Source organism: Haliotis rufescens, unplaced genomic scaffold, assembly GCF_023055435.1.
Source record: "Haliotis rufescens isolate VD_foot unplaced genomic scaffold, xgHalRufe1.0.p SCAF_81, whole genome shotgun sequence".
Lineage (NCBI taxonomy): Eukaryota > Metazoa > Mollusca > Gastropoda > Lepetellida > Haliotidae > Haliotis > Haliotis rufescens.
The window spans coordinates 1,038,991-1,061,957 of NW_025964374.1; the positions used below are offsets into that span (position 1 = coordinate 1,038,991).

Below are 22,967 nucleotides of genomic sequence, written 5' to 3' on the forward strand. Positions count from 1 at the left end.
TAAATACTCAAGTCTGCACTAGACAATCCAGTGATTGACATAATGAGCATCAAACTAAAAAATGAGAATAAATGACATGCATCAACCAAGTCAGCCTGACCACCTGATCCAGTTAGTTGCCTCTTGCATTCTGACCCGGATCTTCACAAGGGCATCTTGGATATGATACACAGATTATGAATAATGTGAGTGAACGAGTACGGTTTTATGCCACTTCTTGCAATATTCCAGCAATATCACGACAGGGGACACCAGAAATGGGCTTCACACATTGTACCCATGTCGGGAATCGAACCCGGGTCTTCGGCGTGACGAGCGAACGCTTTAACCACTAGGCTACCCAACCGCCCCCAAGGGCATCTTGGATATGATACACAGATTATGAATCATGTGAGTGAGTGAGTATGGTTTTACGCCACTTCTAGCAATATCACGGCAGGGGACACCAGAAACAGGCATTGTACCCGAGCCTTCGGTGTGGCGGGTGAACGCTTTAACCACTAGGCTACCCCACCCCCCATCATGATATGTTCAGGGTGGTGGTAGTGAGTGAGTGAGTGAGTGGTTCCACATAGCTTTTGCCAATATTCAAGAAAACTACTTTACACATTGCTACCATGTGGAGAATCAAACCCAGACCTTAGGTGAGGTGAGCAAGCACTTTAACAACTGGGTAATCCCTCCCCTGATTTCTATTGTAACGGCAGATAAACTACAGTAATATGAAAGAATTGGGTGTTCTTTAACTCCTTTTGCATATTAAATATAGTCGGAACAGTAACTGATCTACTTTTCATTTATCTTTTACCCAGTCATTTATTCAACTAGGCCACTGTAATAAAGTTTGCTTTGAACAGCTTAACAAGCAAATGCTTTAACAACTAGGCTACCCCACCGACCAACACCTTCACCCTATTGATGTGATAACAAGTAATTGCTTACAATTCGGTTGTATACATGGGTAGTTCTTTAGGGATATATTTCAGCCCACGTCCAGAACAGTCCACCGTTGTTCCGATGCACACGCATTCCCGCGGACATTCCCGATCTATCATGCAGTTCCCAGCATTCTTTGTTCGGTGGGCCTCCGAGCCTGAAATTGAAAAAACGAAGGTAGCTATTGCCTATTTGTCACAGTGAAACAACACTGCAAAACTAGGTTCCATATTTCAATGATTTCCAAAATATAAACATCTGATTACAGATGAACCAAATTTATTGAAATATTGGCAAAATTTTGAGTTATGATAGCAATTCTTGAAGAAAAACATGTTTTTGAATAGAAAAATGTTTTAAAGATATTTACCATGTTGAACATAGCATACAACTAATATTGGCTGGGATTGTTTGGGGTAAAATTTAGCGTAGTAAACAACAATGTTTTCCACAAATCTGTTCCATGCATACTAATGAGTTATTTAATGACCATGCTGGTTAGGGGATTTATTTATGAACAAGGGGTTACAAAATAAGGCTTAATGGAACAACACTTAACATGTAGCAAGAACAGGAACATTAGTGGAATAAATCTACGTATTACATTTTTGAAAATAACGGGGAAATACTATCGAAGAATATCGCAGAATTACAGAAAATGTTACACACAAGGGGTGATAGCAACAAGATAATTTTGGGTACAGAATATACAAGTGGGATTTTCGTTTGTTGGGTGATTGTCTTGGGAAACTTATCGCAAGACCTGCGGAGCTCCCATCATGCAGTGTGTCAGCTCAAAACGTCTTTCTTCCATGTCGTAAGCCACGGGAGTCTGGGGTTACTGACAACAGATCCACGTGATGCTAAGCTAGTAAATGAAATAAACATAATGCAGAATGTTAGGAACCAAATAAAAAGCACTCAAATCTCAAGACACCTTTACATTTGAACTTTGTCGCTCGAACATGTCCGATCTTTTTCCTTCGCATCCTGCGCGGGGTTTCGCAGCGTGCTCCGCTTGTCTCGATGGGATGGTCATGGAGGTACTCCGAGAGCCAGTGAAGATTACAATCGCAAATGAACGGGTTCCGAGCCAGATGTCTGAAAGAAAAACCACAATCATCAGATAACTTGTCAATCAATCCCATAAAAATAGATTTGCTTTCTTAATTTTTTTGTCCAAATTTGTGTTTTTGTGTGAATGATCGACATTACGTGGATCACCATGTTCTGACACTGATAACACATTTTTCAAAAAGGGTGCACTCTATGATATTGGGTTTGACAGTAGCAACACGGCTTGTGACACACTCTGTTGAATGGGTTCGACAGTAGCAACACGGCTCGTGACACACTGGGTTCGACAGTAGCAACATGGCTTGTGACACACTCTGTTGAATGGGTTCGACACTGGCATTGAAAGCATTAAGATAATTTAACAACTAACATTTTCTGTAAAATATTTTTATTTCAGGGACTAGGTGTCAGCCTATCTATGATATAACAGGTACGGTTTTTTAATACATGTGATATGATAATCTGATCCCTTTACAGTAGGGGAAAACAAATAACACATCATAGTTTAAATGTTTGATAACAGAAAGTGAAGGTTTTAGGAGCCCGAATGATCAAACTTATGATAATGATTCCATGAAACCCAAGTCATGAGCTTTTCTTTGATTTTCTTGTCACAGTCATTATTAATTAATTGTCTCTGAATGTGGAAGAAATGATTAAATATCAAACATGAGAAGTAATGGGTAAACTACATCATCCGATACAGATAGCTTCCCCTCTGAACACAATTAACGAAAATTTTATAAAAACTAGAAAAAAATCAAAGAAATTATAAAAAAACTCCATCGCTAACTGTAAAATCATCAAGCAAAGTTGAATTTGGTTTCCCTTCTGCCTTAATTCACATTGAAAAGTTTCTCAAAACAACTGTGAAATGTGACCCAAGAACATCAAGGCCCATTTTAAGTCAATTTATCACGTAATTGGCTAAAAAAGGACCAAATGACTGGTCACAATTCTTCTAATTCCCCAAACAACCCGCCACCCGATGCACGTCCCAAATAACTTGAGACTGTGAGTACTTTGGCATTTCTCTCCATGCATCAAATTGGACGGATAGTCGACCCCCGAGTCTCTGATGACACATGCCTGTCACTGTCAGGATGAGAAAGGGGTTTTAATCATCACTTAGGCCCATTTAATCATGGGCTGGAGAGAATGGGGGAACAGATTCAGGTCTTGGAGCCGGTCATGTTGATGGCGCTGATCGGTGTCCAGCCCATTAGGTGATGTGGTTTCCGACTTCCCTGTTTGTACTTCACGGATTAATATGTGTTGTCATATGATTTGGCATATGAAACATATTTATCACGTTTATTTGCATAGTCAAATAACAAAAACATATTCTCGTGTCTTGTTGAAAAGGATCACGCTTTACCTGATGAATATATACATGGGTAATTTATTTTGTAAGTAAAAACACAGCTATTAGTAAGGGATTTCATGATTGGCTTGTGTTTAAAAGAACATTCTTTCATAACATCATAAGGGGTGGTGGGATAGCCTCTTGGTTAAAGCGTTCGCTTCTTATGCTGAAGACACAGGTTAAACTCTCAACAGGGGTACAATGTGTGAAGCCCATTTCTGGAGTCCCATGCTGTGGTATTGCTGTAATATTGCTAAATGCGGTATAAAACCACATTCACACATTCACAATATCACAAGTACTACATGACTATACCACAACATTAAAATGAGAGAAAGATCAGGGCCCACTTGCACAAAGCAATCTTAGCGCTAAGACTATCGTAAGCCTATGTTAAAGTATGGGAGTTACGATCATCTTAGTGCTAAGATTGCTTTGTGCCCCAGAAAGCCCCAGAAGTGGCCCCAGAAAACAAAACTATCCACATTTGTGACATTTAAAATTAACAATATTGTGGATTCAGCAGCTGGTGAGAATGTTCTTCCAAAAGAAGTCCAGAGTTTGATTCCACGATGGTACATTGTCTGAAGGACATTCCAGAAACCTACGATACTCCATCAATACTGCTACTATAGAGTAACATTCTAACTATCATCAATACAACACAAGATAATACTAAACAAAGAATTTTACCGATCTCATTTTTGGTAAAACTGAATTATTTACAACCAAGCCTCAAATCAGCCACCCTGTCGACCAAGACATATAAACCAATAAAATCTCGTTCACAAAATCCCCAAGAGTTACCCGAAAATCATGCTGGTGTTTGTCAAACAGTCATCCTTGCTGACTAACAGAATTCATTTAAAAAGATTAAGCAGATAAATTTTCAGGATGTTTGAGATATTTTAATGGCGCCGTTATCTCACGCTGACAAGGGATGGCAAGCGCATAATCTAACTTCATGCCAACAGATGCATGTCGGACTTAAAGTCTTCCAATTCCTTCGGGAAATTTCAGATTTAATCATCACAGCCTTTCCCTCTAATTTGTCCATCTCCCTAAAATGTCCACCTCCCTAAAAAACACATCAGCCTTAAGGCTCCAAGCCGGCCCCTAAAATGTGATTAGATGAGTCATGGGTGACTAAGATATCCCATGATGCCTGTTGCTCAATTCAACAAGTTTATTAACTCACAGCTGCGTCCCCGCTTGGAGAAATACCATCAATATTCTTCCCTAAATCAAACCCTGGACGGAGGCTGAAGCCAGTATTATAGCATCTGTTACCATATATCGGATCATTTATAACAGATATTGTCTTAAAGGATCTCGTAAAAGGGGCTGGTATTACATTTACAAAGAAATAAATTTACTTAAATTTCACAAAGTACCGATATGACATTGGCTGGTTCATTTTATCCACAACATGATATTATAGAACTCAAGTGTGTCTTGATCTGAACACACTTGCTCCCGGAACAGTCAAACTGTATTAGAGTAAATTTGATCACATAAAGCTCTGGGAACCATCAGAAATTGTGATCAAGTTTGGAGATAAAATCCTATTGCATTTCCTGTATTCCTAAAGGGATCATTTGATGCTATCCTTGTCTGATAAACTTGTTTAAAGCATTAACCATTATAATAATTACACAAACCTCAAACCACTGTTCACAAACTTTTACAACTATGATAATAAAATCTGTTTTAAGGACCTCCTGTGACTCAAGTTTTCTAATTTGGGCAAAGCAGTTTCGGGGGTTTCAATTTCCTATAAAATTCAAACAAGATGAATTAGAGGTTGTAGTTTCTTTAAAAAATGTTGGAAAGGTTGACTAATTGTAAAGAAATATCTCTTTTATGTGTCAGGGTGGACCAATAAATTCTTAGAAGTGTCTGAGGATTGACTACAGCCAATCAGCTCATCACATCAAAGCTGGCCATATTAAGAAGAAACACTTCTGCAGTGCTCAATCTAAGAAAAACAATGGTCAGAAAATCGTCAATGGTATTTGGAAAATAGAATATTGGGTGGAAATGAATTCTTATACACATGTAATTTCATTTCTCGTGTCATATGCGTCATCTGAATAAAAAAATCTTTGGACTGTTCATCAAAATGATGTTAACAGCATCTTTGTTTTTCAGTTGTTAGTTTGTCAGCAGTAAGCTTCAGTACCTCATTTAGGTTTGTTTGTTTGTTGTTAAATGACGCACTCAGCAATATTCTAGCTATATGACAGCGGTCTGTAAATAATCAAGTCTGGCCCAGACAATCCAGGGATTGACATCACGAGCATCGATACACGTAATTGGGATACGATGATATGCATCAACCAAGTCTGACCACTTGCTCCTTTTTAGGCGCCTCTTACGGCAAGCATAGTCGCCTTTTACAGTAAGCATGGGATGCTGAAGACCTATTCTACCCCGGATCTTCACGGATCGAAAGAGTAAAGTAAGGTTGGGAACATCAAGAATTGCACTGAAGAACCAAACTCGGTTCTTTGGTGTAGCGGTGAACGCTTTAACCACTAGGCTATCCTCCCATGATATGGAGACCTTGTGTATTTACTTGCACTGTAATTAGAGAGTGAGAGTATGATAGCAATCATACAGAAATTTCACAGCAGGGGGACCGCCTCCGTGGTCTAGTGGTAGAGTGTCCGCCCGGAGAGCGGAAGGTCCGGGTTTCGATACCAAAAGATGTTAAAAGATGGTACTTGTTGTTACCCTGTCTGGCGCTCGGCATTAAGGGGCTAAAACAAGTACTGGTCGGCTCGGAGTCAGTATACTGTGTCTGAGTGGGGTATTAATGTTAAAACTGCGGCATGGTATCTCAGTGAGCAAGCACTATTAATCGCATCGGTGCAGCGACAGAAACACACACATGCATGCACGTGGCTATATAAGTGCAATAATCTTGGACGCGTCGTTAAACCCCATTTCACCTCACCTCACAGCTGGGACATGAGAAATGGGCTTCACAGATTGTACCCATGCAATTATGAGACGAATATGGATTGTGAGAGGGGAAGAATACTTTTGAGATGTTTAAATGGGTTGAGGATAGGCTAATTGTTTTTCAATCCATATTTCCATCATGTAAGGTAAGCTTTAATCTCATCTAGGCAAAAGCAAAAACAAAAACGCATCTAAAAATGGTATGACAGTAAGGGTAAAGAGTAGTCTTCTCCCCATACGCTGTATATGTCTCAAATATTTCAATCCTGACAAGTTCCATCACTGCCCCAGGGTCTGGTATGTGTATGCCTGGGGTCAAGGTCGCATTCTTGAGACTACTCTCAGAACCACTTATCTCATATATGACCCCAAAATTTATAATTAATACCATCTAAACGACAGATTTATCCAAAATGGGTCATAAATGTATGAGCTGTTTCATAACCTGACATAAGGTTTGATATTTAAAACTGTATTAGCAATAAAAACCTCCATGATGGAGTAGGTTATCTACATAACTTGACCAGGTCATTAATGGGTTTCAGTAACACAAAGTGAAGTACTTTATTTTAAAAAATAATGATAACATGGCAATATATCTATATTAACCACATTGTATTTTTATACAATAAGCCCACACTTTTTTAATTTTATGTTTCACGGATTATTCCAGATTTTCCACACAAGGTCGGCCAAAATAAAAATAAAAATGAACAGCTATGTCAATCATTTATTTATGTTTTTATTTATGTGAAAGTCATTCTGACATGGAGTTAAAACTACAGCTAGCTTCTTGAATCACTGAGAGTGAATAGAATATTGATAGTGACATAGAATTTATATATAACATTTTTTTTATTGTTTCAGAAGGTCTATTTTACGAAAGGCAGACATAATAATAAAAAAAATTAATTAATTCTTTTCTTGAACCTGCTGTTTTTTCAGAAGGGACAGTGGGCCTGTGAAATGAAACTATAAAATGTGAGGCCTTAGGCAATGAATCTTTAAAAGTAGCTCATTAAATGTGTTTCAACACGGAGATGCACTCCCCACGTTAATGGTTCCTGTATTAGTCTGGTAACATGGAAGCACCTACCTAGCCCAGGTAGTCACAACATCTAAGATCCTGTTTTAAGTAGGCAGGAAATGGCAAGGTAATTAGGAAGTAAACACCAGTCGCCGTAATCCCTCCATTTAGAGGGTTACTGACTTCATATCTGCTTCCTTACACTTGATGAGGCATACGTCAATCAGACTGCATCTTTTTTTCATTTCAATTACTAAATGATTTTTCTATGTAATTAATCTGTATATTAGTCGCCATTCACAAACACAAACCCCACCCAAACATGACTCACACTGCATCCCACCCCAATAAACATGATTCATACTGAATCCCACTCCAATCAACATGATTCATACTGAATCCCACCCCAATCAACATGATTCACACTGAATCCCACCCCAATCAACATGATTCACACTGACTCACACCCCAATCAAAATGATTCATACTGCCTCACACCCCAATCAACATGATTCATACTGCCTCACACCCCAATCAACATGATTCATACCGCCTCACACCCCAATCAACATGATTCATACTCACTCCCACCCAAATCAACATGATTCATACTGCCTCCCACCAAATTATGATTCATACTGCCTCCCACCCCTATCAATATGATTCATAATGCCTCCCACCCAATCAATATTATTCATACACATCCCACCCCAATCAATATGATTCATAATGCATCCCACCCAATTAATATGATTCATAATGCATCCCACCTAACCAACATGATACAATCTGCATCCCAAATCAATCAAGGAAATAGTGATTAACTGTTTAAGAGAAATATCAAAGAAACATTGACAGAGATGTATATAGCATGTTGACCTATTTATGCTTCACCTCTGACAACCGATTATGCAAGTTTGCGGAAACGCCATCACTAATGATGTAAATATCCCGAAATGTGAATAACAAAAAGATGGATAATCTATTTCCCTGTGTTTACTCTGGAAGTCATATGGAGAGCAGATGAATCATCGCGCATCTCCGCATGTGCGTGCTCTGTCCCTCGCCTCGATCACACGCACATGCATCACCGCACAGTCACTGCAGTCATGTGACCTTATCCGTCAATCACTCAGTGCACATTTTGTGTTTATAATCAGTTGTCATGGCAACAGATTTGTCACCTGGTGCAGTACAATTAAATCATCAGCCGCATGTTAATTAAAGTTAATTAAAGCCCATATTCAGGGCTTTGATGGACAGATAAGCAGCCCTCATTGAGGATATGGCATAAACGGCCTGGCTAAATGAATGAGCTGTTATGGGAATGTCAGTGGGTGTAGCGTGATGACGGACGAATTATGACACATGTCAGAATGCAGGATGTGAGGACATGCAGGCACACACAATCCTACAAGTGATCTCTGTTCATTTAGAAATGCTGCTTCATGTTTAGATTAAAACAAGGAAGTCCGAAAATTTCACACTCAATTACTTGATCATAATTGACTCTTCCAACTTTCATTGATATTTACTTTTCAAATATTACACAAAAGAAGTTAAGGACCACCTGATTTTTTCATATTACTAAAGTTAATTTCTCATGGCACGAAAAAATCGGATGGTCCTTAACTTTTTTTGGGTAGTATACAAAACCAATTATAATGATTTTTGACATGATACATCAGTGTACTTCAAATGATAGTCTGTCATACAGACCCTGAAACAAATATATCCAATACAGCCCAGGCAAGTCTATAATATTTGGCAAGTCTAGATTACTGCAGTATCTGAAAATGAAGAAAGTCTCTTGGCTCCTTTTTATTATATTTCATAACCATTATTTAACAACTGTCTTTTTCGGTAAATTATATGGAGAATCTCACCCGAGTGTCTTTTGAATACAAATATATCAACGAGATTTTACTTATCATCCAACATCATTCTTCTAACTTTTTCAGTTTGTAGACAGTAATAAGCACACTCTCCTACCCAGAGTTCCATGCGGCCGGCAGCCAGCTAGCATAGTACCTCTGCCACAGGCCAGCGCCATGTGACGATTCGTCACATCTTTCACAGTCCATTCAAGATATTGCATATGCTTTTCATCCGTTTCATGTTTGACAAGTCTACACATTTTACACATTACATAAGCAAATGTCAAAGAATGGTTAACTTTCATTGAGAAAGTATGCAAATACGTAAAAATCTACTTGTTTTTGCGTAGTTATCCAATGTTTACATTGGTTGTACGGCTCCACGTGCTGTCATGGAAGCGCAACGGAGAGCAAGCAACACGGTCACTTTGATGCATAAATATATATTGTCATGCAACTCACTGTCACAGTTGTAGTAGCATATCTATATAGTTATGCAAAACAATATGTAAAGCGCCCCAAAATACTTGCATTAGTCCGTTCTATACTGATTTCTGAAAAAGCGCGTTTGTTTACAAACAAGAGAAAAGTCTGGTCACGTGATATGCAAATTAGCCTGTGGCAGTGGTGTTATGCTGAGTCACCACTGTGATGGAGTGTGTAATAAGCAGTGTCTTAAGTAGTGCTAACAATTTCAGTAGCAGAGAGAGAGAGCCATTAGTGATGTCATTTGATTGTGACGTCATGGTAACCAATGACATCACAATGGTCTGCAAAGCATTGTGATGCAATTTCATTGCAGCAATATCTACAATGTAGATATCGCTTGATCTCACCCAAGCCATATCTCCTGTGGGAGCCAGTTTTGGATGATTTCAGGGACTAGATGTTAGTCTAATCAAATGACATTGTTTGTTGTATAACGCCACACTCAGCAATATTCCAGCTATATGACGGTTAATCAAATTACAGAATCCTCCCCAAACCATATATTAGTTCATATTATTCCATTCATTGTATATAAGACAATATTTTCTAAACAAGTCCCAAATTACATATCCTTTAATATCTTTTTATACATTAACATATTTGTTTTAAACTCTGTAATAATGACTAATTAATCTGTTACAAGATATTTCTTTGAATAAGTAGGCGCAAATATACAAACTACAGTAAATGGAAAAAGTGATTTAATCATCACTAGAAGATGAGTCAAACAAACCTTGACATTTCCAAATCCTAATACATAAATTTTACTCATAATTTGGCAAGGTACAAACGACTTTGCTGAGCTGTTGGTAAGATTAATCCAACTTGGAACCAGTGGATTGCCAATACACAAGCTTCTACTTACAAAGTCTGTATGTTCCTCAGCGGTGTGAACGTATTGTTGGCCAGAGACTGTATCTTGTTGTCGTACAGCGATCTGAAACAGAAAATTGTTGATTGTTACTCGAGCTGAGAGACTGAGACTAAACCATTAGGGCAGACCTTTGTGTTTTGTTTTTGGTTTGCGCATGTTTGGCCCATTGGCCCCAAAACTCAGGTTGGTAGGTTGAAAAGATCAACAACAAAAATCCAATTTCCAATATTTGTTTTGATTTTCTCAAAGTGTTTAGTAGCTAATGGAAAACAAAGTGGGGGAGGCAGTTTTAAAGAAAATTCTCAACAGGTTATAATGATAGTATTTTGAAATATATAGTTACAGCAACAGTAAATGAGCTTTTTTCAAAACATTTTACTTATTTCAGTTTGGCAGAATTACAATAACACTGCCTTTCATATTTTTCAAATTTCAGTTTTGGGTAGTCAGCAGATTTGTAATCCATTAAATGACACACTAGACAACTGACATTAAAGGGCCAAGTTCAATGTTCAATGTTCAAAGCTGGTTGTGTTTGCTGATACTCTTGGAAGAAAAGATGCAAAACGGGTTAATCCCACATCACTTTGGTTTCAATAAAAGTCCTGCCGCCATCCTCACTTTTGAGAAAAATGGCCCCGAGAAACTTTTATTTGTTTTATGAATACATATTTATGTAGTCTTGAAAGTTCAATCAAATAAGCCTTAGTCATGGTTGTAGATATTTTTGGGTGATCTACATAAGGTCTCACATTGATACAGAAAATGATTCAAATCAGAGACCATATATGTATATGTTATCTGTTCAAATGTAAACACAGGATCGGGTGGTCAGGCTCGCTGACTTGGTTGATACATGTCATCGATCCCAATTGCATGGATCGATGCTCATGGTATCAATCACTGGATTGTCTGGCCCAGACTCGATTATTTACAGACCACAGTCATATAGCTGGAATATTGCTGAGTGCGGCGTTAAACAACAAAACAACCAACCAATCAAATGTAAACAATAATCACACACCTCATATTGTCTACAGTTCTGCTACACCCAGACTGATTAAGCAAGTGAGTAAGTGATACCTGATTAACATCCCACCATTGTTATGTCATGACTTCTGACTTTTCCACACACCTGCAGACATAAATATCATCCTGTCTGTGTATCACAAACATGCCAATGTTTATTTCAGCAAGTAGCGCCCCCTAGCAGACACTCATTGTACTCCTGCTGGTGTGAGTTTATCAAAGACGACCCTCCTCTCATGAAGTGTACAAGAATTTTGATGCCGCTCCTACACTTGTTGAGCCGATAAACAAGCAAAGTTTATTCAAACAAACATTTGTCACCCATGACAATGTGGGTTATTTCATCTATTACTGCAGAAGATTTGAAAAGTGTTTAGTACGGAGAGGCTACATACTGTAAAATTGTTGTTTGCAACATTGTAACCAATTAAAGCATGAGTAAGGACACAGTAAGGATAGTCATCTTTGGACAATTATGGAATGGCAAGCATTGGTCAGCTGCACAATAGTCAATCTAAGGGAGTAGTCATTCATTATTTTTTGTTTTGTTTGTTGTTAAATGCCGTACTCAGCAATATTCTAGCTATATGCAGAGCTCCAGATAACGTTTTTAGCAATTGAGTTTTTACTCTAGGGTTTCTATTTTAATTAAGGGTTATTAGATTTTTCATTGGGTAACCAACATTTTTTCACTCATCTATTCATCACTCTATTGGGTTTTTACCAAAATTAGTGAACAATATAAGATTTGAAAAAAAAGGAAATAATGTTTTAGATGTATATAACTGTTCTAAATATATAGGCTTGACTCGGAAAGTAAATTAGCTCGTAATTGTGTTTCGGAAATTAGCTCCTTTGTACGCATGCTGAAAAAGCTTCATTGGATATCTACGCAAGCTGTTTTTCTAATTTGAGTTCTTCATTTAATGCATGCGTTTCTGTTAATTTAAGTCAATTTCAAGTAATTGGGTTTTGAATATTTTTTTTTGGAATTTTATGCAAGTACACTGCTTATCTGTAGCTCTGTATATGACAGCGGTCTGTAAATAATTGAGTCCGGATAAGACAATCCAGTGATTGACATCATGAACATAGGTCCATACAACTGGGATATGATGACATTCATCAACCAAGTCAGCGAGCCAGTTCCCGGTCCCTATTAAATGACCAGTCCCTATCCAGTCATACATTTGAAAAAGTCACCATCTGATAGCTGATTGTTGTCAATTGCATGGATCAATGCTCATGATATCTATCACTGGATTGTCTGGTCCAGACTCGATTATTCACAGACCGCCTTCATATAGCGGGAATATTGCTGAGTGTAGCGTTAAACAACAAACAAACAAATAAAGATACCTGACTATACTTAAATAGTTTCATCAAATAAAAAAATAAGAAACTGCCCAAAGCAGTTGTCCCTGTCTGTATGTATGTAGGAACAACAAAATGATGAGGATGGGGTGGGGGTGATGGGGTGTGTGTGTTGGTTAGCGAGGATCGTGGGGGTGAAAATGTAACAATTATTTATCAGGGCATTACTGATGACTGGCCAGGTTAACAGTGCCAAGTCCTAGGAGGCAGAGGGGGGAACTTGGCCTATACCCTAAACCAACACGCTCTTCTGACAGCACAAAGCCTACAGCAAGTAGCTCATAGATCTAAATCCTCAAATGAAAACAACCAAGACATACCAAAGTGTCTCCCCGCATACACGGACTCACCGAGTGAAATCAGGAAAAGTTTTTGTACATCTACAATTACGGTACAATAAACTTATTAATTTATGTTCCGTGTGCCCTAGCCAGGTGAGCTACAGGTGATTAATCTGCTGCTGATGGTGGCAGGAGGTCTCGGGAGGAGTGTTAGGGTAGGAAATACTCCCTAGTTTCTTACAAACAAACGAGTGAGTTCGTCTCATCAATATCTGCCAGTTCACATGTATCCCAGAAACACTACATGCTAAATGCCTCGTGAGATATTTTGACAGGATGTGTGTATTTACGTTTGCGTTTTTCTGTCAGCAGCGTGCATGTATCCTACATGTAGCTCATCCAGGCCTCACAGCCACAGATTGATCATGCTGTCCTAGACTGGGTGTATCCCCTAACATGCACCGAGATTGACTACAATCAGTGAGGTGTTGTAGTCAGAAGTATCCCAGCTATTTCATGGTGGCCTGTAAATAATTAAGTTTCCTTCAGACAAACCAATGTGATCAGGGCATGATGACCCACAATCAGCCAAGTCAGAGAGCCTGGCCACCTGATCTACAATCAGCCAAGTCAGAGAGTCTGGACACCTGATCTACAATCAGCCAATTCAGAGAGTCTGGACACCTGATCCACAATCAGCCAATTCAGAGAGTCTGGCCACCTGATCAACAATCAGCCAAGTCAGAGAGTCTGGACACCTGATCCACAATCATCCAAGTCAGAGAGTCTGGCTACCTGATCCACAATCAGCCAACTCAGAGAGTCTGGACACCTGATCTACAATCAGCCAATTCAGAGAGTCTGGACACCTGATCCACAATCAGCCAATTCAGAGAGTCTGGCCACCTGATCAACAATCAGCCAAGTCAGAGAGTCTGGACACCTGATCCACAATCAGCCAAGTCAGAGAGTCTGGCTACCTGATCTACAATCAGCCAAGTCAGAGAGTCTGGACACCTGATCTACAATCAGCCAAGTCAGAGTCTGGCTACCTGATCTACAATCAGCCAAGTCAGAGAGTCTGGACACCTGATCTACAATCAGCCAAGTCAGAGAGTCTGGCAAACCTGATCCACAATCAGCCAAATCGGAGAGTCTGGACACCTGATCCACAATCAGCCAATTCAGAGAGTCTGGACACCTGATCTACAATCAGCCAAGTCAAGAGTCTGGCTACCTGATCTACAATCAGCCAAGTCAGAGTCTGGCTACCTGATCTACAATCAGCCAAGTCAGAGTCTGGCTACCTGATCTACAATCAGCCAAGTCAGAGTCTGGACACCTGATCCACAATCAGCCAAGTCAGAGTCTGGCTACCTGATCTACAATCAGCCAAGTCAGAGAGTCTGGCAAACCTGATCTACAATCAGCCAAATCGGAGAGTCTGGCTACCTGATCCACAATCAGCCAACTCAGAGAGTCTGGACACCTGATCTACAATCAGCCAAATCGGAGAGTCTGGACACCTGATCCACAATCAGCCAAGTCAGAGAGTCTGGACACCTGATCTACAATCAGCCAAGTCAGAGAGTCTGGCAAACCTGATCTACAATCAGCCAAATCGGAGAGTCTGGACACCTGATCCACAATCAGCCAACTCAGAGAGTCTGGACACCTGATCTACAATCAGCCAAGTCAGAGAGTCTGGACACCTGATCTACAATCAGCCAAGTCAGAGAGTCTGGCAACCTGATCTACAATCAGCCAAGTCAGAGAATCTGGACGCCTGATCCACAATTAGCCAAGTCAGAGAGTCTGGCCACCTGATCTACAATCAGCCAAGTCAGAGAATCTGGACGCCTGATCCACAATTAGCCAAGTCAGAGAGTCTGGCCACCTGATCTGCAATTAGCCAAGTCAGAGAGTCTGGACACCTGATCCACAATCAGCCAAGTCGGAGAGTCTGGACACCTGATCCACAATCAGCCAAGTCAGAGAGTCTGGCTACCTGATCTACAATCAGCCAAGTCGGAGAGTCTGGACACCTGATCCACAATCAGCCAAGTCAGAGAGTCTGGCTACCTGATCTACAATCAGCCAAGTCAGAGAGTCTGGACACCTGATCTACAATCAGCCAATTCAGAGAGTCTGGACACCTGATCCACAATCAGCCAAGTCAGAGAGTCTGGACACCTGATCCACAATCAGCCAATTCAGAGAGTCTGGCCACCTGATCAACAATCAGCCAAGTCAGAGAGTCTGGCTACCTGATCCACAATCAGCCAAGTCAGAGAGTCTGGACACCTGATCCACAATCAGCCAGGTCAGAGAGTCTGGCAAACCTGATCTACAATCAGCCAAGTCAGAGAGTCTGGACACCTGATCCACAATCAGCCAAGTCAGAGAGTCTGGCAAACCTGATCTACAATCAGCCAAGTCAGAGAGTCTGGACACCTGATACTCTACTTCAAATTCTTTACTGGAATCTCCATAAGGAGACAAACATGGTAAACTGAAAGCTATTTTTTTTATCAAGAATCACTGCTTCCAGGGACAAATTTGTATCAAGAATCCCTATGTGTAGCTGTGTACTATGAAAGTAGAACCCTTTCCCGAGAGGGCACACAGACCAGTCTGTGTGAAGCTGTTTGTACTGGAAAGAGGGGTCCATTCCACCTTTCTCCAGGGTGAGAAATGGTGGGCTTGGTTAAATAGTTGGAGGTGGGGAAGAATGGGTGTGTCTGTGGATGTGGATATGGATGTGATAGACGCAGCATTGGGAGGGTAATCTTTTTAGATGGTATTTTTTGTTCAAAGTGAAGGCAACTTACAGCAAGTTGAGGTTGCGTAGATCTCTAAATGCATCCACTCGGACACAAGTAATCTTGTTGGCATTCAGCAACCTGGAAAATGAAAGAGATATTGTCATTACAAACCATGTGTTACATTATTGTCTTCATAAGCGTCATCATAAATAGTTCCAAGTTATGTGGTAATGATCCTCAGTAACATCCCTGAGTCATGTTATGTCCATTGTTTTGATGGTTGCTTTTCTTGACACTGGCATGATTTGTTTTGGGGAAGAGGGGAAGGAGCCTTGGCTCGCAGGCTTGAATTGTCAGTCAGAGCGCTGCGCGTTTCTTAGCCACCAGGGGTAAGTCAATTCATGCACCCCCTCCACAGGCAATATGAACTTCAATGCTCAAGGAGTAAAATTCAATGTCACACTTAATTTACACATTTAATTATATTTAACTTTCACATATAATTATATTCAATTTAATTTCATAGTTAACAAAAGTCCAAGGATCTTACAATAAACCAGAATAAAGTAACAGTGATTTGTATTCACACTGAGAGAGAATGGAGAATGAAGTAAGGTTGAATACTCAGAATATCACCATGAAATTTATGAAGTCAAATAAGCAAAAAGTGTCAGGACTTCTTTTACACCAGTGATAACCCCAAAATAGTTAAGCTGAATTATCTCAAGTTATCTCAATATAGAAGCTATTTATGTTCATAGTGTTATCAAAAACCAGCTTCTTAATAGTTCACAGCCGCAAGTTTTGACATTATGCATCATTCAAATATTAATTTCACACAAGAAATATCAACTACTTTTCAAATAAATATGCTCACTGCACATTCAGCCATTACTGAACTACGTAAGTAATAAGTGAAACGCTTTTTGTGTCAGATGATGTGATATGGAGGCGTTGAGTGGGTAATGAGAATTATGATCTATTATCACACCCAACCAGGGTTCTGCAGTTTGACCTTTGTAGCGGAGGTTCTTTATCGCAGTGATAACATTTATCTGGTGTTGACTCTCGCTTTCTTCTGGCTTGTAATCAAACTGTAGCAGACATCAAAGGGAATTTATCGGAACACACCTCTATCTGGTACAAAACAGTATCGTAAATTGGACCTGCAGTGTCCATTTTCGCACTGTCAAGAAAACTTTCAGAAATAAGTGTTCTCATAATAATATGTGCTGCTTCGGTTCCAAAGGATGCCCGATAAGCAGGTCTGTTTTGTGTAAAGTTCAAACATTATCTATGTATCTGTATATTGATATATATAATATGAGTGAGTGAGTGAGTGAATGAGACTGCTTTCAACAGTATTTCAGTCATATCAAAGCATGTCAGATTTATTTATGGGAAAAGTCCAAAGTGATGGAGCTTTGATGTAATCCACACATTGAGTCTGGTGATGACAAATCAAAGATGATAATCAGGATGTCAGTCCACAACAAGTGGATCACAGCAAACTCCTCACAGCGATAGCCCATTGGCAGAGCTCTCCATACTATCACTGCCACCAGTCAAAGCTCCCCACTGTGGTAGATGACCACAGCCATGCTTGGAGTTGAACATGCAACTGACTGACCGTTAACAATTCTACATTGATAGCATAGTTTACACTTTTACATTTACTCTCATGATGTTGAGACAAAGTTCAAAACAGAAATTCATGTCTTATGATGATGAGGCATTTTTTTGTTTATTTGTTGGTTTACAAACATTTGGCCAAAAGTTCAATGTAGTTGGTAAAGAAATCAAATAATTTTGAACTTTCAGATTAGTACTGCTACTAATGAAAGAAAAACAAACAAGTTTTAACTTGGCAAAATACAGATTGTTTTCTCCCCATAAGAATAAAAACTATTTTATATGCATTATTTATCATTTCTAATGAAAAGTAGTGACAAAATCTCTCTTGTTTTTCATTTCCCCATAATGTAAAATTAGGTCAAAGACAAATTTTCAAAAGCAAATTTTTCTTCTTCTAATTTCTGTTTTTTGGGTGGTCGGTTGGGCTCATCAACCAACTAAAAACTAAATATGGCCTAACCCATCACTGTTAGTTTGTTGTAAGGCTGGGACGAGTCCAAATTTACTACCCAGGTGCCCAACCCCCTATTACCAGACCCTACCCAGGTACCCAATTCCCTATTACCCGACCCTACCTGGGTATCCACTGAATAGGTCTCAAGAATTGGGAACAAAATGTCTTTTTGGGAAATTTTTTTACCACAGCCCTGGCAAAAACTATTTAGATACATGTATCAAACAATCAGATCATACGTACACTGAAGTTGACTGAAGCTTTATCTTTTCTCAAACATATACAAGTCAAAAGGAATGTTGCATCATCAGAAAGAAATGCGAACATTAGCAACTAGCAGTGTAATTACAGAGCTGAAGTGAGTTTTTGTCATTAAACAATGTAACCATGGTCCGGGTAGTACTGTGGGTACCCGGGTACTACTCAGGTCCCACCCGACCCGAGTACGCGAGTTACCAGTCCCAGCCCTTGTTTGTTGACACCATGACTGCATTACCTCGATGTTTTGTGGACATCATGACTAACACTAATGTATCATCCTCACTATTGATACAGGTCATGTCCAACATAAACTTGACAAAGACATGCCTCTCTTTAAATGCATCATAAAATAAAATGAAGCTTTTACATAAAACATCAAAACATCATATCCATAATCTATACCCCAATCTTTCAACTGTCAATCACAACATATTACAAATTTAAACAAATTGGTTTCTTGTTTGAAACAGCTTCAGGCATCAGGCCGTTCGTAATGGATTTTTTTTCTGAAGCTTTTTAGCTAAATCTCTAAATCATTCCGGCAAGCTTCCAACTTGATGTTTTGCTGAATATACACATTTAGTGGACAGTGACGAACACGCCTCATGATGGCAATGTACGTGAGAAATGGATCACACGATCTCCTTGCTGTTTGTCATATCTTACCATAATGTATCTAAATAATGATGGCAATATACATGAGAAATGAATCACACAATCTCCTTGCCGTTTGTCATGTCTTACCATAATGTATCTAAATAATGATGGCAATATACATGAGAAATGGATCACACAATCTCCTTGCTGTTTGTCATATCTTACCATAATGTATCTAAATAATCATGGCAATATACATGAGAAATGGATCACACAGTCTCCTTGCTGTTTGTCATATCTTACCATAATGTATCTAAATAATGATGGCAATGTACGTGAGAAATGGATCACATGATCTCCTTGCTGTTTGGCATATCTTACCATAATGTATCTAAATAATCATGGCAATATACATGAGAAATGGATCACACGATCTCCTTGCTGTTTGTCATATCTAACCATATTTACGCTTCCATAAACCGAAAAAACATTTGACCATGCCCACAAACTTACAACTGTTTCTTGATTGGCTGATAATAGAATGTGCTGAAAGGTGTCGCTGATTTCGAATTGCTGTGTACAGTTGTCTACAGTCTGTGAGTGAGTGAGTTGGGTTTAACGCCGCTTTTAACAGTATTACAGTTATATCACGGCGTGTCAGCTTAATGTGGGAGGAAAACCCAAAGTGATGCAGGTCTCAGACGTTTACCAATTCGGTGAAACACACGAGCACGGGTATGCTGCTGACAAACCTAGAAACATAATCGGGGCCAACCGGTATTCAAATCATAGGTTTCTGGCGTGCCAAAGGGACGCAACTCTGCACAGCGAATTGCGGCGCATTAGACGACTGGGCAACCCGTGCCCCCTACAGTCTGTGAAGTTGTAGACTTATCTATTTATAAAAATTGACTTCAATATGTTTTTGTATTGGAGTTATAAGTTATAAAACAAGTTTGCCTTCTTTGAAAAAAACCCACAGTATTCACACAGGTTTTTACATTCATAACTCCATAAACACAAAAAATATTGAAGTCAATTATTAACTAACAATTGAATCAAAACTAACATGTGAGAAGGCTGAAAACAATCACAATGCTAATCAAAACCCTCATCTCTTACACCCATTATTTGCCTGACTACGGTAACAATCAGCCCGGCAACATCAGCCGGGCTGGCAACACATCCATTATTTACAACACAAGCAAAAAAATGCACTCAGCGTTTTTCAGCCCAGCCCCATGGTTAAACAGTGTTAAAGTCGGGAGGAGCACGAGATGATGTTAAAAGCTTAGCTGGCTGTCGAAGTGTGCAGACGGGCACAGCAGATGCGCAGATGCACATGTAACGGTTGAAATAAGCCGCAAAACTGACAGTTCACATGTGTAGACCTGGTGTTTATTTCGCTTTGAAATTAACACGCTTTGACAGGAAAACATTATCGAGGAAAACCCCTTTCCCAATGGCAAATAAACTTTCTTTCATGTGTGATGTTGAAAAACGAGCTGCTATTTATCACAACTTATTCCAATTTGTTAAATCAATTTTTCAAAGATTCGTAAGATAAAATTTACACATAGTAAAGCAATATCACCCTTCCATTTGCGATGTACAGAAAATGAATATCTTTTAGCTTTTGAGACGCTATCTGCTCATATTTCACTTCTTTGATGTATGTACATTATAAACAGCTACCAATCAACATATCAATTTATTTCTGATACCTTTAACTTACAAACACTTTAAGCCCTGTATTTGAAAAGTTTCTTAAATACATGTGGTACATTTATTAAAAAAACAAATTTGACATAAGATATACACTCTTCACATCTAATCTGCATACTCAATCAGTGCAGACAGATATTAATTTCATAAATCTGATCTAAGATGTATTTCAAAGTAAATATTTCATAATGCTTTGTATTAGGTCTGTTTATTATCATATAGAAGTGTACCTTCTGGCTTCTTGTAAAATGAAAGTGAACGGAAAAACGTTCGAAATCAAGACATTTTTTCTGCAAAACACATTGTAGACCATCATTAAATGTCACAAAAAAAACTTTTTTTATGAACCAGTAGGATGGATTTGTTATCATATGATTAAAGTTGTATATTTTCAATCCCATTAACATTTCTCTCATCTAGTCATTCACCTGATGAAGGAGTAAGCATATACTCCGAAACGTTGTGTTCCTCATAATAAAGAAGTTGACATCCATATATTCTCTTCCTTAGTTTCCTTAAAGTTCTTAGTTACAGAGACAGAAATATTTTGTTTGTGAAATCTTTTACTTACAGGAGTTGTAGATTGATTAATCCATTGAAAACACCAGGTGGTAAATCCGATATCTTGTTTCCGTAAAGCACGCTGAAAACCAGATTGACATAGATATTAATATACATTGTGACAGACCAATGAAAATGACAAAAAGCTGTTATTCTTGTGGCAGTGTATCCTTTAACAAACTGGAAACTTATGCCTAAGCTTGACGTAAGAAATGACTCCATGTTATCAATCGTTTTCACAAATATACAGACTGATTTCACACAGATGACATATCACTCACAACAGTTGTAAATAAATATACTGAACGAAAAAGTTAGAGAACATGAAAATTTTGGTGGACATCTTCATGAAATTGCATGCTCAGTCTTTACAATAAAGAAATATACCCAAATATTCATGATCTCTTAATTTTTGTTTGTTTGGTATAAAATGAAAATTTGTAATATTAATAAGGAACTTTTATTAATTGTTGTGTCACTTATTTACAGGTTGCAATAGTTGTTAAATAATCGCCGATATTCTGTATAAAGTGAGTGAGTTTGACACTGTTACGAACAATATTTCAGTCATATCACAATGCGTCAGCTTGAAGTCCAAGTAAAGCAAATCCCAAAGTCACACAGGTTGTAGACATTTGTAAATCCAACAACCAGGGTATGGTGCTGACAGATCAAAGATCATTATGAGGACAAATCTAGGATCCCAACCCAGGTGCAGATCCTGGCAAGGCTAAGGGACACAACTCTGCAAAATGAATTGCAGCACCTTTGACACCTGGGACAAACCCACAAGCAGATCCTGGCAAGGCTAAGGGACACAATTCTACACAATGAATTGCAGCACCTTAGACATCTGGGACAAACTTGCAAGCAGATCCTGGCAAGGCTAAGGGACACAACTCTGCACAATGAATTGCAGCACCTTAGACCACTGGGCCTCTGCTGCCCTGGATGAAGTACATGAAATGTGACTAGTGTGAGATATGGTATTTACAGTGTTCTGAGAGACTGGAGTCCAGAGAAGGCATCAGGGGCGATGTAGGAGATTTGATTATTGCTCATATCACTGAAACACAAAACACAGAATAGGTAACTTCATGCCAAGTTCATGAACATACATCTACATAAAGGTTTAATACCACTGTAAGACAAGTTCTTCTATAACTTGGTTCACAGGTCAGGATCAGACAAATACAATATAAAACGTCAACGCCAGAAAACAATCAGTCTTGATCATTACCCGAAACAGATTTCAACGGATGTAAAAGGCAAAATAGGGTGAAAATTATATGAATGGATCACTTTAAATAAATGATGACACCAGGTGTTCGCAAAAAGGGTAAGTATGTCTTGCTCTACCGGTGATATGAAGGAACAAACCGTTAATGTAATTATTTCTTGAAAAATGTTTCATTGGCACTTAAATTAAATATGTTTTTAATATTTTCACGGTTCCAGGTGAACTGATTGGTTGGATGATCAGGATGCAGGAACCACAAGTATTAAATTATTTTTGACCTGAAGGAGATAAGGAATTTAACATGATGACATGATGCTTTTAGTCACACAACAACTCACATCCTCTGAAGCTTGTGAAGTTCTGAAAATACTCTCGAAGGAATCTGGGTTATATGGTTTTCTTCAATCCGCCTGAAAAAAAAAAGGAAACGTA

At 38.9% G+C, this 22,967-nt stretch overlaps 1 protein-coding gene across 4 annotated transcripts in view; it reads right to left on the reverse strand.

Annotated features, from left to right (window-relative positions):
• LOC124142042 (slit homolog 2 protein-like) overlaps positions 1–22,967 on the reverse strand; it is a 177,078-nt gene that overhangs the window by 31,543 nt on the left and 122,568 nt on the right. For 3 of the 4 annotated variants that reach the window (XM_046510290.2, XM_046510291.2, XM_046510288.2), the window contains exons 10-16: positions 22,874–22,945; positions 22,290–22,361; positions 21,306–21,377; positions 16,129–16,200; positions 10,605–10,676; positions 1,874–2,037; positions 943–1,093 (exon numbers count right to left, since the gene is read on the reverse strand). In XM_046510290.2, the coding sequence (XP_046366246.1) occupies positions 943–1,093; positions 1,874–2,037; positions 10,605–10,676; positions 16,129–16,200; positions 21,306–21,377; positions 22,290–22,361; positions 22,874–22,945 (675 nt within the window). The remainder of the gene's footprint in view (positions 1–942; positions 1,094–1,873; positions 2,038–10,604; positions 10,677–16,128; positions 16,201–21,305; positions 21,378–22,289; positions 22,362–22,873; positions 22,946–22,967) is intronic. The other variant, XM_046510289.2, reaches the window with a different exon arrangement.